The 15,695-nt window shown below is 36.9% G+C and overlaps 1 protein-coding gene across 4 annotated transcripts in view; it reads right to left on the bottom strand.

Annotated features, from left to right (window-relative positions):
* THADA (THADA armadillo repeat containing) overlaps positions 1-15,695 on the bottom strand; it is a 161,986-nt gene that overhangs the window by 102,675 nt on the left and 43,616 nt on the right. For 3 of the 4 annotated variants that reach the window (XM_040611455.1, XM_040611458.1, XM_040611456.1), the window contains exons 27-28: positions 2,073-2,162; positions 590-721 (exon numbers count right to left, since the gene is read on the bottom strand). In XM_040611455.1, the coding sequence (XP_040467389.1) occupies positions 590-721; positions 2,073-2,162 (222 nt within the window). Of the gene's footprint in view, positions 1-589; positions 722-2,072; positions 2,163-11,619; positions 11,766-15,695 lie in introns of those variants that run through there. The other variant, XR_005830310.1, reaches the window with a different exon arrangement.

Genomic DNA, 15,695 nt, shown 5'->3' with positions numbered 1-15,695 from the left:
CTCACTTGCCACAGCCCTGTTCCTTTTTCAGGCTACCCATCTCACACCAGCAGCATAGAGAATAGCACTAATATCTGTTGAATATCTTGATGTAACCACCATAAGTGAAATTTATACTGTATAAAAACTTAAATATATGGATATATCCTTTGAGATGACTTTTCATCTAGCTATATATACTTATATATATGGATCAAAATGGATATATAACACACACATCTACAAATCTATGTATTAGTCATTACATTTATGTAATGTTACAAACAATCACTCTGCAGGACTGAAAAACCCATCAGAAGTTTGCATAGCAAATTGCATTGCCAAAGTCAGTCAAGGTCATCAGTTTTCCTTTACTCTCCCTCTCTGTGGCCACAACCATGCTGTACAGCGTTTACTGATGGAATGTTTAAAACCAAGTCATACAATGGCTTGGATGAGCTGAAAAGCTTTCTCACCCCTCAAAACAAGCATTAATAATAATTTAATAATAATTAACACTGAAGAGAGCTTAAAAGGGCATTTTAGAAAAAAGTTCAAAGATGCAAGAAAGAGCGCACATCACATAAAAACCACCACAAAATCACCTTACCTTATAATAAATGGGACAAATGGTGCCATGCTGAGTGCTGAGTAAGTACCATCCATTGGAGATGGATAAAGCCTTCCGAGGATTAAAAGCAAAAGGAACAGGCTTGGATGGATTTTCAGCTCTTCAGCTTCACTAAATAAAAAAATGGTAAGAAGCATTTGGTGAAAAAAGCATCCTCCTCCATGCTAGTCTTGAGACCTTTCCACACACAATACCTTCTGTGTTTCTGGTTCAAGGAGGTACACTAGGCTGATCATTACAAGAATGTGCAAACCCTGCTGGGATCAAACATGGCATCCAGTTCTCCTACAGCACCACTGGGGACCCCTGTATGAAGGCACGTAAGGCTGTGCCGCCTTTGCTTTCCTACATTAATCCAGGCCTCCTTTATTCCTAATACAGTGACCTGTCTTCGCTTTTAAGTAATATTAAAAACCATCATAGATAACGTCACTCTAGAAACTCAGAAACTGAGAAAGCCGAGTTAGAAAAAGATGGTTTTAAAAAAGTGTCTTTTTTTTAGTCTGGAAGGGAATGCGTATTTATTAAATAGCAGGCTTTATTAAAGAATAGTTCTTGTCATTGACACCAAGTGGCTACTAGTCATACCGTAAAAACAATCAGAAATCCAAGTCAAAATCAACACTTCTTGATTTAGTTAATGATTAATGGTAACATACAAGCCTTAATATGCATGGAAAAAAGCATTCAAGGCCGGTATCTCAGGCAGCAGCTTTCCATCTTTTTCAGTTAAAAGAATTCCCAAAATTTTCCAGTGACGACACTGGCACCTTTCAAAATGTCAAGTAAAGCAGACTGCTGTGCGGAATATATACACCCTCTTTTCTCAGAGCAGCAACTGCAAAACATGCAACAACTGGTGAAACTTCTGCTCCCAAGTATCCACCTCAGGCCCGTTGCCCATAAATCAGCTGCTGAACTTCCACTGTTTATACCACAGCATTTTAAGAAGAAACAAAGCCAGCACTGGTTTACTTTAAAAGTTCATGAACCTGGGGGTAACAGCATCAGTGTCATCCCAAACGATATCATCTGCATTGATCAAATTGGAGTTCTAAGCCACCATTTGTGGAGTCCTTAAGAAGAGCTCAAGGACCTTCCTCAGAGTCAGTGTTCATTTAGGGTTATATTAGGCCTACGACCCCGTTATCACTTTAAAATGTTAGGAAGTCTCATTGTTAAACATGAGACAGTCAAACACCCGGTTTCTGTCTTTCCCTGAAAAAATACATTCTTTAACATATGATCCTAGGAATGTGGCAACTACTAATTACTCAACAGTAGTTCCTACCCCACAGACTTAATGTAATGTGCAAAAGTTATAGGAAAAATAACTCATCAGCAGACACTAGTAGAACTGTATTGTTTCAAGAAGCACTGATGAAAAGAACAGCATTAGGGTGTATGTGACAAGTTAGTTTAACCTTTTCACTGCACTTTACATTTCTAAGCTTTCTCTTACCTGTTCAAAGTATTGGTTACAGCCTCCAACTGCTTGAGAAGGAAAGGATAAAGACTTGGAAACCAAGAGAAAAACTCCCTTCCTGTCATTCTGCAGAAGGGAATGAAGAAGAGTTACAATTCACATTCTACAGTAATTAGTTGCACTCAAAATACCAGTTTACTTGTTGGATATCTGATGCTACAGTGATGTCAGAGAGCTGGAAAAACCATCACACATCATGCATTCCTTTTAAACAAGGCACAACGTTTTCATCAAAAAAGATGATACAGAGTCATTTACACAAGTAACTCTGTCTGTACGTGTGCACACTAACACTTTGTCAGCTAAACTGGTCAGGCCTTTTTGGGAAAAAAGGATTGTAGCCCTTTAATCACACACACAAAAGAGATACAGCAGCTTAAATTCTGGCACCATTTTAACAACATTCTGCTTTAACAAGGGAAGACTACACTTGCTTTAGTATGGCTTGTACTAAATAGCTAATAAAGTATATTTAATAGGCATGTACTAACAGATGCTCATATTTTACTGACACTGCAAAGCATCTCAGAATAGTAATTCACAGACCTGTAAAACACAGTGACGGAAGCATTTGACCTTCTGTTAGCCCTCTACACAGTGCTGCGTCCAGCACATGGCAGTGGTGGCACTTCCAGGCCATGTTTTCAATTGTGTAGATGGAGCAACCACATTCAAAACAGAGCAATGTACCAATACCTACTGAACTCATCCCTAGCCAGAGTTAATAAGGCAGCACAGTTCAAACCACAAGAGCAAATCAATCCAAGCTAAAAAGAGGTAAGTAGAAATCTTCTGTATTTGTTTGTTTTATAATCTTCTGATCAGATAAAGAATGGCTTCCTGGTTTATAGGAAACCATTTAGCATTGTCTAATCAAGAACCACTTAAATGTTACAGTGGAGAGGTTCTAATTAGACATAGGTGGTATGCAGATAAAACAGACTTCCTTCAAAAAAAAAAAAAAAAAACCAAACAAAAAAACAGGCTACCCATTTAGAAGAAGAAAGCCAACTGAACAATTTGCTTGCCACATGATCAACCAAGATAAATAAGTACATATTAGCATGACTCCAATGCAGAACTTCCAACAAGCAGACAGATCCAGGTCTAGAAACATAACAATGAGACTGCAAGTTTGAAAACACGTAAAAATAAGCATACAAAACCCCCAAATCATGCAAGAGTAAATCAGCACATGGGAAGCATCAACAGAGCTTCTTCCAGCACTCAGCTAACATAACATGCTTTAGCCACAGGCCACAGAATAAACACAGCAAAACCAGATTGCTAGATGGAAACAAATGTTCCAAGAGGTAGGGCAAGCTTCCCCTAGGCACATAAGAACAGTACAGTGAACTGCTGTAACTAAGGGCATGACCAAGGACTTTGCAGTAGCTGTTCTATCTGCAAAAAATATTTCAGTTAAAAAAAGCATTCAAACTGTGAGTGAATATAAATTGAAGCACAAACGACGATGGTTTAAAAACATCAGTGCTGATAACCACTGGTTATTTAAGCAGAAAACACCCATGTAATTTCTTTTAACAGCTTCTTCAAAACAACTTCAATTTTTTTTGCACATACATTATGTAGCAAACTGAAGATGCAAAGCCAGAGACAGCACAAAACATAAGCTCTAAGTGTATCAAATGAAACAGCCTGTCTTGCTGTTGAGTTTTCATACATAAACATCAAAAACTCTATATTAAAAAAAAAAAAAATCAATGAAAAATGCTGTGACACCATCACCTCTCCTGCCACACTGTGCATCAAGCAAAAGCAGAATTGAGGTTAAGTATCCTATGGAATGGACAGCCATTGGTTAGAGGCTTGAGAGGGCCATATGCAACTAGCGTTTCACACGAGTATTTTTAATACGCCCATTTTTAATGTATTAAAAATTCAGTGGCCAAGTTTTAATCGGTATTAAATAATGGAAATTAACATCCTTACAATGCCTAGAAATTCTTTGAAATTAGTGTGGTTTCAGGAATCTTTTTGATAGGGAAACAAAATGCTAACTACCAAAGTGGGTAACTTACACAATCTCCCACTTGGTTTACTGCTCCATAAGCTACATGAGGTGAAAGAGCAGTCTAATCAAAACCATTAATCAGCAGTACCTGCAGAAAAGATGTCCAAAGGCACTTTCAGGGAAGAAAAAAGAAAGAAAAGAAAAGAAAAAAAAAAAAAGATGACAACGGTCTGAGCTGACTGGTTGTCAAGGGATGATTTTCTTCCAGTTCAGAGAGGAAACAAGAAACAGTACAAATTAGCACAAGTGCTGCAAAATGAAAAGGTGTTCTCAAAAACACAGAGCACAGACTTAACTGTGAATCCGCTACCTGGGGATGTCAAGGCAGGGAGATGTGCAACTGCAGAATGAGCAGAAAGCAAAACAGCCAGATTGAGTAAAACAGAGGTATTTAGTTATTTTGTTTTTGATTACTGACCATGCTTGTTGCTCCTGGAAACATGTATGTACTATTAGGCACACACAAGTATTTGTGTACAGGAACTGTGACTGGAACACCAAAAAAATGCAATGATTCTGCTTTTAAAAAATGGTCATGACACTAAGCCACATATTTTCTATGAATTTCATCAAAAACTACAGTGCTTTGAAAAATAGATTTTAAGATTTGGCTAATGCATGTTAGTGATAGAAACACACTTACGCACGTGCACACACACACACAAATGTGAGTTAGGCTTTGTAATTAATAAGCTATCCATATCTTTAAAAGAAGTTAAGTCCTTAACATACCTATAAAGGAACAGATCAACTAAATGTGAGCTAAAACAATCAAAAAATACTGCTGATACTTTGATGGAACAAACTTCTCCCTGCTTTTCTAAAACATCTGACATGGAATTATAGGTTTAAATTAAAAATATAAATAACTGTCTTCTCATTAGTCACTGACATTCAAACAGAGGCTTTTCACTATGTAGCTACCATAATTAAATCCTTAAAACCAACAGTTTTCAGATCACAGGATTTTACATCTACTCACCCTAAAACAAGTTTATAAGAGAAGTAACTGGGAAGAGCCTTAAGACACCAGTATTTTTCCCCACATCCTGCTGAAATTATTTTTATATTGTTTCAGAGCTCATCGTTGACAGTACATTCAAGCACAGGCTCTATAATAGTATTTTCTTTTTTCCTGTTAGTAACCCAAAGTAGGAGAATTTCACAATCCAGAATTTCAAATGGGATTACTGAGACCTAAACAATGGACTAGTGGAAGGTTATTTACTGAAATAGGGAGCATGGTAATGAAATACAAAAGTTATCAGTGGGCTTGTGATGCTTACAATAAAATCCCTCTCCCCAGTGTAAAATGACATTTAAGTATATCACTTAAATGATGTTTGATATCAAAAAGTTGAGAGATAAACCAACAGAAGTACTTACATCCTCCTAAATTCACTTGTAAAAAGTTTGCAAAACTGTATACACACAGAATGCTGTGGTACATAAAAAGGAAGACACAATATTTACAACTCAGATACTCTACAGTTTAACAATGTTCATGCATTGTCATAGGTAAGTAACTCTGCAGAAAAGCCAGACTAAATTTGAGTACAACCCATTCCCAAAAGGTTCCATTTTGATGGCTAGAGACTGCAGTCATGTTTAGCATTTTTCAAAAGACAGACTGACAAAGAGTGTTTACATAGAAGGGGAGACACACGTGAGTTTCTTTCCCATTTTAACTCAGGTTTCCTACCTGAAGAGATGTTCCATTAACAAAAAACAGACATACAGAGGTATGTATATACCATGCTATACAGAATCAAGCTACACCCAGCACTCCTAACTATTCTCTGCATGCCCTTGAATCAAACAAACTCTTCCCTATTTTTGCCTGCCCCAGACAGGGGGAAGAAGGTTGGGATGACAGCAAGAAAGATACTTCACAGAATAAAGAGTTCATATAAATAGACAAGAAGTTATTCTGAAGGCATGTGATGCTACAAAGGATAGAATTTAATTCTTAGCAGTAAGCATTTGGAAGACAACAGTGAATCACAGCTAAGTTACAAAAAAAAAATAAAAAAATCAGCAACTGTAGTAGTAAAACTTAATTTAAAAAAAAAGAGACATAACAAAAGACGACTGTAAATCTATAAAACTAAGGGAAGCAAACTGCAAATCTCTATAAAATTTAAGGAAATGTCTAATTTAATTTATTTTAAGCATGAACAGCAATCTAGTTTGTAATGCTTCTTTAAGAAAAAAGCAAAAACCAGTTTTACTTTCCTCTGAAATTACCTAAATCTGCCGAAATATAACCTAAATAATCGCCCTTATTATACTCTTGATTTTCAGTAGTTCTACCATTCATTTAGCACTGCTTTTTGGCTTTATCACTTTTCTGAGTAGAACTTGGGGTTGAAGACATTCAGTATCATCAAACTTCTAAAACCAAATTCATAAATGCCACTGAAATCTGTGACATCTCTGGTCACGATACATTATGTTTGTCTGAGTAGCAACTTGATGCTACATAATACAAGGGTAAGTATCTATGTTTAAACAGCTAGCATCTTTATAAATAACTATTCCACCTTTATGCATAATGAGTGTGAATTATTCAACTTCATTTAAAGAAATACATTTAAGAATAAAACTATGGATGTTACAGTGTTCTTTTTTTAAGCTGTGTTGTGCACTTAAGAGAATATTGTAGATTAAAACCATGCTGTGACACTAGGGCGTATGTATCATTTTACTGCAACATGTGTCAAAGATTACCTGTTTCTGTTCTTTCATTTATTTTTCAGAACTGAAGGCTTTATAACCTTGTATGCTGCTTTTAGTAACTGACAAGTTAAAGAACATTTGCAGTAAACATGCTCATATTTAGAGTATAGCATAGGTGGGATATAGAAACAATGAATCCAAGGGCACTAAGGGTATCTAGTGCTTTTTTTGAACATAAATACTGCTAACAGATCATCTGACAAATAAATGTTCAGATTGGTGACAGGAGAAATAAGAATACTATTTTAAAAATGGAAAAACAGATTTGGAATGTGAAAAAAAAACAATATAGACTGATGTATTTTGAAAGACCAAGACCAAGAATGTAGTTTTTCATGAAGCCCTCTTCATTTAAAACATTTAAAAACCAGGACTGAATTTGGCAAGACTGTCACTCAAAATGACAGACATATAAAGATAATCCACATTTTACATATTTGTTTCTTTTGCCTTCATTAAACTATGAAAAAACCCCACCGTGCAGCTCAACTAAACTAACTTGACTCTGTTTTAACTGCCGATTTTGACATTCATATTCTTTCCCCAGCCCTTATCACCTGTTAAGTGGTTAGATTCTGTCTCAAAACATATGAAATTTATTTCCCTATTAACAAAGATAAACTTCAGAAGCATAAACTTAAAATAAGTAGAAAATATTTTCTTCAACTATACAAAAAAGACCAAGGAAAAAAAATGTATGACATGCTTTTATACTGAGGTTATGATAAAGACCAAAACTAATTCAGAAATGCTTCAAGAATTAAATGATTTTTTTTTCCCCTTAAACAGCACTAAAGATTACGAGGCAACTGCATTTCATGCAGGACAGCTAACAACAATAAAGGTACAAAATCCAGAAATTTTACTAACTAAAGGGGAATCAAAACTCAAAAGAATTTAACACATTCAACTCAAAGGATAATTTCTTATCTTGGATTTTTGAACATAGCAAGACAGCATAATATACAACTAGGGAAATAAATATTTAACAATTGAAATTATACAAAAGTGCTGGTAGGGAGAACAATTCAGAAAACTACAGACCTTTATTCTGGCCTCAAGAATATATAGAAACTTAGGGGAAAAAAAAACTTGTAAAAGACAACAGTTACAGATAAAGGTGTAAGATAAAATGGAACGAAGTGCAATGTGCAAAACTATTAGAAACTACATCATGCCAACCTAATCTCATCCAAGAATGGTAAAGGTATTTCTAGACAAAGGAAATAAGTTTAGTCAAACAGATCTCTTGAATGTTATCTCAACAAACAAAATGTTTGAAATCTACACTTTTTTTACTCAAAATTTACTTCAAAGTAAAAAGCAGGGCAGCTGCTCTAAGGAAAAAGCTCAGAGCAGAGATAAACCCCATGGGCTTCCTGTGAGACACAGAAAACAGCAGGAAGCAGACAACATCCCGCATGGTAGTCTGAGGAAACACCTACACGAGGTCCACAGCGAAACTACAGTTTCAGTTAAACAGATGAAACCCTACTGTAATCTCTATGAGTGACAGTAAAATACTTGATACACTGCAACGAGGGTATGCTATTACATAAAATGGGTAAGCTAGAGAAGGAACAGGACTTCACAAAGACCCAGAAAGAACACGTCAAGTCAGTTATTGGTGGACCGAATCTATTGTTGGGACCAATATTATTATTAGTTTAATTGAAGACCACAGTAAAAGAAGTTATGAGTGTGACAATGAAAATCCATCTATGAAACAAAGTTACGAGATGCTGTCTGTAGGGAGGGAAGATTCAAACACTATGGAACAAAACTGGGTATCTTGAAGACCCGAATACTAGAAGAAAATCAAATTGATAGCAGATAAAAAACTGCATATATGAGGACTAATGAAAAAATGTGTTACAGCTTAGAAGGTCTCCAGCTGGAAACTGCAAAAGGATCCAAGCATATGAGTTGGTACTTTGGATCCCTCATCAAGAGGACAAAGACAAAGTGCAGATGTGGTTCTGTCACACATCAGCCCTGATACAGTCAGTACAGACAAGGAAGTACTAAAGCCACCCTCCAACAATCAAGACAGACATAAACTGGAATAACTCACAGCTAGCTCCCAGTTAAAAAAGAGACACTTAAAAAAAGCTGCTTGTATGACTAAGGGAATAGAAAGCAAATTTGCTGAGAGGAGATTTAAAACCTCAACTTGTTTTGTCTGGCAAAATTAACACAGAGGGGACATATGACTGGCATCCACAACTACCTCAAGGGAAGAATCAGGAGGGAAAATAATTATTTAAAATAAAGGACAATGCTGGCATAAGAACAAATGAGCATTAAATGGCCATGAACAAATACACATTGCAAGTTCAGTTTCTAATGATCAAAGCAGCAAGATTCTTGAGAAGTTTTACTTGAGAAGGTGGCATTCAGGGAGTCTTCCTGCAGAAATAATGGGGAAAAGCAAACTTTTTAAGATGCAAAGTGGTCAGTTTATAACAGGAACAGAATAGCAAGCTTGTTTATGAAAAGAACTGAGTCAATGTACCAGCAGGACCACTACTACCATGTGCTCCTGTGATTCTGTGACAGGCTGATCTGCATGGAAAATCCAACCCTTTCTTAAACACATGCAGTTCAACTGGTGCTTAACTATTGCTGATAAGAATTATATAAAGATTAGCGACCTGTAATTTTCAAATCTCACCCCTGACATCAACCAGACTAAGACTATGTGCTAGCAGATTCCAAAATGCACGCTAGATTAGTATGAAAAACTTTCTAGAACTTCTTTTCTGAAGTTCCAGGCACTCAGTGATCACCCTTAAGAACTTGCCTGTATTTTTAAACAAAACTGAAGTCTGCAGTGTGTTTCTGAAAGGGTGAACAGGTGGCTCACACCTTCTTAAAAAAAAAAAACAACTCCAAAAAAATTGCAGTTTTCACTTGACTTGAAGTTAGAGGAGGAGAACCTTACATTTATCCTAAAGTGACCCCATTATGGTCAGGTCAAGGAGGTAATCTGCAAATTCCAAGGCAAGCACCATAACCGGCATTTGGGAAGAGAGTGTACATGCTACTTGAAAGGCTCCAAACTTGCCAGGTTTCAGTTTCACATCCATAAAGAAGTAATTGACAGCAAAACCAACATAAAGGAACTTGTCCCTAAATGCACAGAGAATCCAAAAGTGGCGAACATTCCAATAGACGAAACTCAAACAGATTTGTGACGATTGATAAAACAATTCTCATAGTTCTAAAACTATTCTTGGAATCTGCTTGTTCTTATTTTTTAGGGAAAGCAGTTAAGCTACATTTCTATTAAGGCAAACAACTTTAAAATGGACTAGAAAAATGCTGTACTCAAACAGGTTCAGCTTCACTCGGCTTTCAAAGCTGGGAAGCTGAGAGAGTACAACTTGGATAAAGGAAGCATTTGGGCTGGACCACCAGGCCCAAAGGGTATCAGTGGTGCCGCATTTGGTTGTTGGCTGGTAACCAGTGGAATCCTCCACATCCCCTGACATCCCTCAACATTTTTATCAACTTGGTTGATGAGATAGAAAGCAACCTCTGCAGATCTGCAGGCATCACTGAATTAGGGGGAGTAGCTGAAACACCAGACAGCAGAAGATCAGTCCAGACAAACCTTGAGAAACTTGAGTCTTGGGCCAACAGAAACCTCATGCTGTTCAACAAAGAGAATGCAAAAGTTTGCACCTGGGCTGAATAACCCTGAGCATCAGTACAGGCTGAAAGCCATCTGGCTCAGTCACAGCCCCATGGGATAGGACCTGGGGGTTGCAGTGGATGCCAAGCTCTGTTTGGGCCAGCGGCACATCCTCACTGTAAACCAGGCAAACGACATACAGGACTATGTCCATCAGGATGAATGCGGCAGCAGATCAAGGGAAGTTCCTAGCCTCCTCTACCTGGCACAGTGAATCCTCGATCCAGTTTTGGGTTACCAGGTTCAGAAGAGGTTAGAAGAACCAGGAGAGGGTCCAGCAAACTGCTGCTCAGATGGACATGGCCTAGAGTACATGCACTGTGAGAACAAACTGAAGGAGCCAGGTTTGTTGTGTTTGACAAAGAGGAGGTCCAGGGAAGATCCAACTGCAGCCTACAACGACTTGAAGGAATCAAAGATTAGAGAGCTAAACTTCTTGTAGTAGTTGCAGATGGTACAAATCATAGCTTGGGAGTTTTAAATTGGCCAACAGGAAAAAAGGGAATGAAACACTGAAACATGTTACTCAGAGGCTCCATCTCTGGAGGATTTTAACTCATCCAAAGTCACTGCTGACCTGATCGAGTGTTGCTAACGATCATGCTTTGAAAAAGAATCAAGGAAACAGGATCAAGAAATCCTTTTACAGTTTCTATGATTCCATTTAGCTACCTCCCACTCCATCACCATGGTTCTAACCTTGTCTTCTTAACAGACCAGTGGTTTTCTGGTCTTCCTGTATTTGTTTGCCATTACTACCTACTGCAATTACACTAAGCAATAGCTGCTACTAAGAACAATAAAATTCTTGAGATTTACCTGGTTTTTGATCATGAAATAAAAATAACTGCTTACATGTATTTTTAAAAATTCAGAAATAGTATATATTTATAAAAGCTCTTGATTAGCAGTCCCTCTTGACGTCAACCAGAGAATCATCTCCATTCTGACTAAGAGATAGAGACAACAGCAACAGAAAAGGTTTTTTAGAAATGTAATTATATGTAAATTTTAAGAGTTTGCTTCAGATAATTTTGTTTTAAAGAACATACCTAAAAAATTCCTGAATCCTGTCCCAGCACTCACGATAAGCTCCTTTCAAACATTTCACATGCAGAAGAGAATTTTGGTGCTCCCACAAAAGAAAAAGAAATGGCCATGTAATTTTGGGGCGAGGCTTGAAAAACCACAATGAAACCTGGAAAAAACAATTAGAAAACAACTGGTGCAATACATCAGCTAATGAGCCCAAGAGCAAGGGTATAAAAGATGATTGCATACTTGTTTTTCTAACACGATACAGGACACCTCTTCAGTGACAAGGGACAACTTTTCTATAACCACATCAAGTTAGTTACAAAAAACAATTCAGATTTCTTTTTTACCCCAAACGAAATGCAAAGCACTATGAAGGGGAAAGAAGAATCATTATAAAGTGGTGGGATCGGCACCTTCAATAAAGAGGTGGTGACTCTGCATCTTCAATAAATCTAACATTTGTTTTGTTAGGAATTAGAAAATACTTAAATCCTAGAACAGTAAGCAAAATAGTTTAAGTTCACTGACTTGAAAAAACATTCTTTTATGCTACACAGCCCTAAAACAAATACTTAAAAGGAACTAAGAATATGCCACTCTATCTTGGTTATCATTTTCTTTCGGATAGAAGTGCTAGAATAAACATTCTTACTAGTTTACATTGCTGTGTTTTTATGAGGTTAATAACTGAACTGTCAATCAAGGCCTGTATAAATACAGTAGTTAAATACCTTCTGCTTTAGAAGCACTTTTATTTACAAGAAAGCTAGCCAAGATTTCCAAAGGACTGCATGGTCTGGTTTGCTTTGATCTCTTTTAAGTACAAGTCTCTTTATACCTCTTGTTTTGCTATTTATTATACCCTTTGTATAATCAGGTACGGAAAGAGCACCTGTGTAGAACAAATACTTCAGGAAAAGTGTGACTTAGAGGAATAATTATGCAACACACAGTTCACTAAAATAACTTGTGAAGTCCTCTTCCAAGAGTACTTTTGTTGCTATACTAGCAAGAAAAGTAAGTGTACAAGGGGCTCAGAATAAAAACAGGGGAATATCACTTAAACCCAACATCACAGATACAACCTGATAGCTGTATCAACACATTAATCAACACTCAACTTCTATATACATGCACAAACATGTTAGTATATATGCATGTATATAAAAGTATATATAAAACAAGTATTTTTAACTTTTTTAGAAAGTTGAACTGTGTATATGGACGAGTGTGCATATGCGCATACACATGCATGTATACACACACATATAAAGAGATATGTATGTATCTCTAGAGAGCCACCAAGAACTCTGTTTAACCACTACCTATATAACTAGTATCTTTAATCTCTTGCCACAAAAAAAAAAAAAAGAAATAAAAATCTTGCCCCAAACAACCCACATACTTTCTGTCTGGAAGCATTCTGTGAAAAGTAACTGCTTTTTTACTCAGTATGGTGAAGCTAATGAATAAGGGATGTGTACATTATGCATGGAATTGCATGCCAGAAAAAAATTACATCAAAAAAACCCCAGAAAAATTACATCAATTCATTTTAATGAAAACTTTTAGAACTACAACAGCAACTAAATTATCTGCTCATATGGTTAGGTTTACAGTAATTTTTGTTTTATTGAACGTATTTCACTCACTCAATAGAAACAAACATTAACATTATGCCCGTAATTTATTTAAAACAAATGAATGGACTGAAGTCACCTCAGGCCAGCACATACACTGTTCGGATGTTTCACTTTGAGTCAACTTTCTTTCAGATCAGTTTACCACGTTCATCTTCCTATTTTCTGGCTTTGACTTAAGACAGCAGGTTATGAAGATCCTCCCTGTCCAGGAGAGCACAGATACACGTTTGCACACAAGGGCTTCAAATATGTGTTTAGGCCCCAGAGATTTAACTGGGATTTCTGTGAGTTAATATTTTTCTGACTCTGTACATACAAGATAGAATCTTGAAGTAAAAATGGTGCTGTAGATCTTTTAGCAGAAATCATATAGACATAAAGCATCCTCAACCTCAAGAACAGTCCACATTTTCTGCTACAGAGGATTTTAGATAGTTTTACATTACACATGTAAAACAAACAGAATAACTAAAGTAGTTAACACAGAGGGAAACTTGTTTTCAATTTGTCTGTTTGTCAAGGAGCTTGTTTTCAATTTGTCTGTTTCTGCACAAAGCTTTCATAAATTTTACCTTCAATTTACAAGTTAATAGAACCTTATCATCATTATTCCTATTATAAAGGCACTTAGAAGCAGGAAGCCTGTTCAAAATTATGTTTAAACAAGCATACTGTTATTGAACTATTAATCAGTAAAAGCCGTAACAGTTATCTGAGTCAGCCTGAACTTTTGCATGTTTTCTTGAGACAGTTCTGAGATTAAGTCTTCTAAATCTGTCAAAGTCAAAAAAAAAAAAAAAAAAAAAAAGAGCCAGAGCGCTAAAAACAAAAAGTTGAGCAAAATACATGTGGCCCATTTTTGGCAGATAGAAGGGGAAGGAATTTCTTTTTAACAAAAAAAAACCCCTCACAAGACAATGCACTGCACTAAAAGCTTAATAACTACTTTGCAAGCATTCACTGGAACTAAGGTGGCACGGACGGAACAGCTTGCAAAACGTGGCACAGAAGAAGCTGGAGAAAAAGGACCAGAGGCATTCAAATGGCTCAGTCACTGCGTGAAACCTCACTGTTACTGACCCAGTATTTCAGCTGAAAAGCTGCAACATACCGAGGTTGCCCGAGAAAATCCACTAGGGAATCACCAATAAGAACCAGAATAAAGCAATCCCAATCTTTCCCTCCACAGCATGCGGTCCAAGAGGTACAAAGCTCAGAGGGCAGTTTTGTGAATCAAGCCATACTTGCATTTCCCTGCTGGAGCAACACATGAGGCTCAGCACTCTGCTGCCTCACCATGCCCTTCTTGAGGACCCATTGCTGCAGTCAGCATCCTCTCACGTGCAGCTATACCTCAGGTGGCACACAGGACTTCTGCCAGTGGTGTGCCTCCAAATCAGCATGGAGTGTTCATAGGCTACAGTCAATCCGAGTATCACCTCTAGTGAAACCCTCCTTAGGGCTATCCAATTTTATGACACTGATGTGCCATTACAGCTTGACCATATTAGTGCCACCAAAGTTTCTTTCAGCTTATCCCAAAACAGTACTGGCCACTCCTCTGCAGGCAATGCAGACCCATCTCGTAAGTCCTACCAGAGTCCAATATGATGCACTGCAAATGTCTAAAACAGTTGCTGTTAAGACTGACAAAATCATCATTGATGTAAGACAGATTTTTCAGCTGTTAAGAAATACTGGAAGTGTGAACCTGCCGGATGTGGAACATTCAACAGGAATTGTGCGCTTACAAAGTATTTTATGTACTTAAACCTACACCTCTAGAGTGGCTTAGTGAAAAGGAAGATATTTCAGATTCATTTAATTTAAGGTTAATATTATGAGAAGAGAGGTTTGCATTAGAACATTCAATTTGTTTTCCTCTAACCCATCGTAGTGTAAAACACAATTTTTTACCAAAAAACTTAGTATTTATACAAAACCTTAATGTTAAGAAAAACTACATACCAATTTAGGAGAAACAAAATCCAACTTAGTGTTACTAAAAGTTGAATATGAACTTTTTCATTTGGTTTTACTCAGTGACTTTGAAGTGTGCAAGCGACCACTTACTGAGAAGTGCTGAACAATCAACCTGCAATAAAACAAAGCAAGCAAAGGGTCGCTGTGCAAGTTGACTGTCTCACAGCCACTAGTGCACCATCAAAACCTGTTCATATCTACATAGTTTTCATCTTAATATAAGTTTCTCCTTTTCAAGTGCTTGACATTGTTGAGTCATCAACATTTACTGACAGCTACCAATGAAAATAAAAACTTCAAGTAGTACCATCTAGCTCACAATTAAAGTTTCTTTCTTTCCAAATATGTTTAACCAACACTAAGAACATGGCAGCGTTCATATTCAATTTTCTAGCAGCATGAATATTTACTCCACAGAAAATGTGTGTTAAGTTGACAGCTAAGTATTTTCTGCATATGCATTT

Source organism: Falco naumanni, chromosome 12, assembly GCF_017639655.2.
Source record: "Falco naumanni isolate bFalNau1 chromosome 12, bFalNau1.pat, whole genome shotgun sequence".
Taxonomy (NCBI): domain Eukaryota; kingdom Metazoa; phylum Chordata; class Aves; order Falconiformes; family Falconidae; genus Falco; species Falco naumanni.
This window is presented reverse-complemented; position numbering and strand designations above follow the sequence as displayed.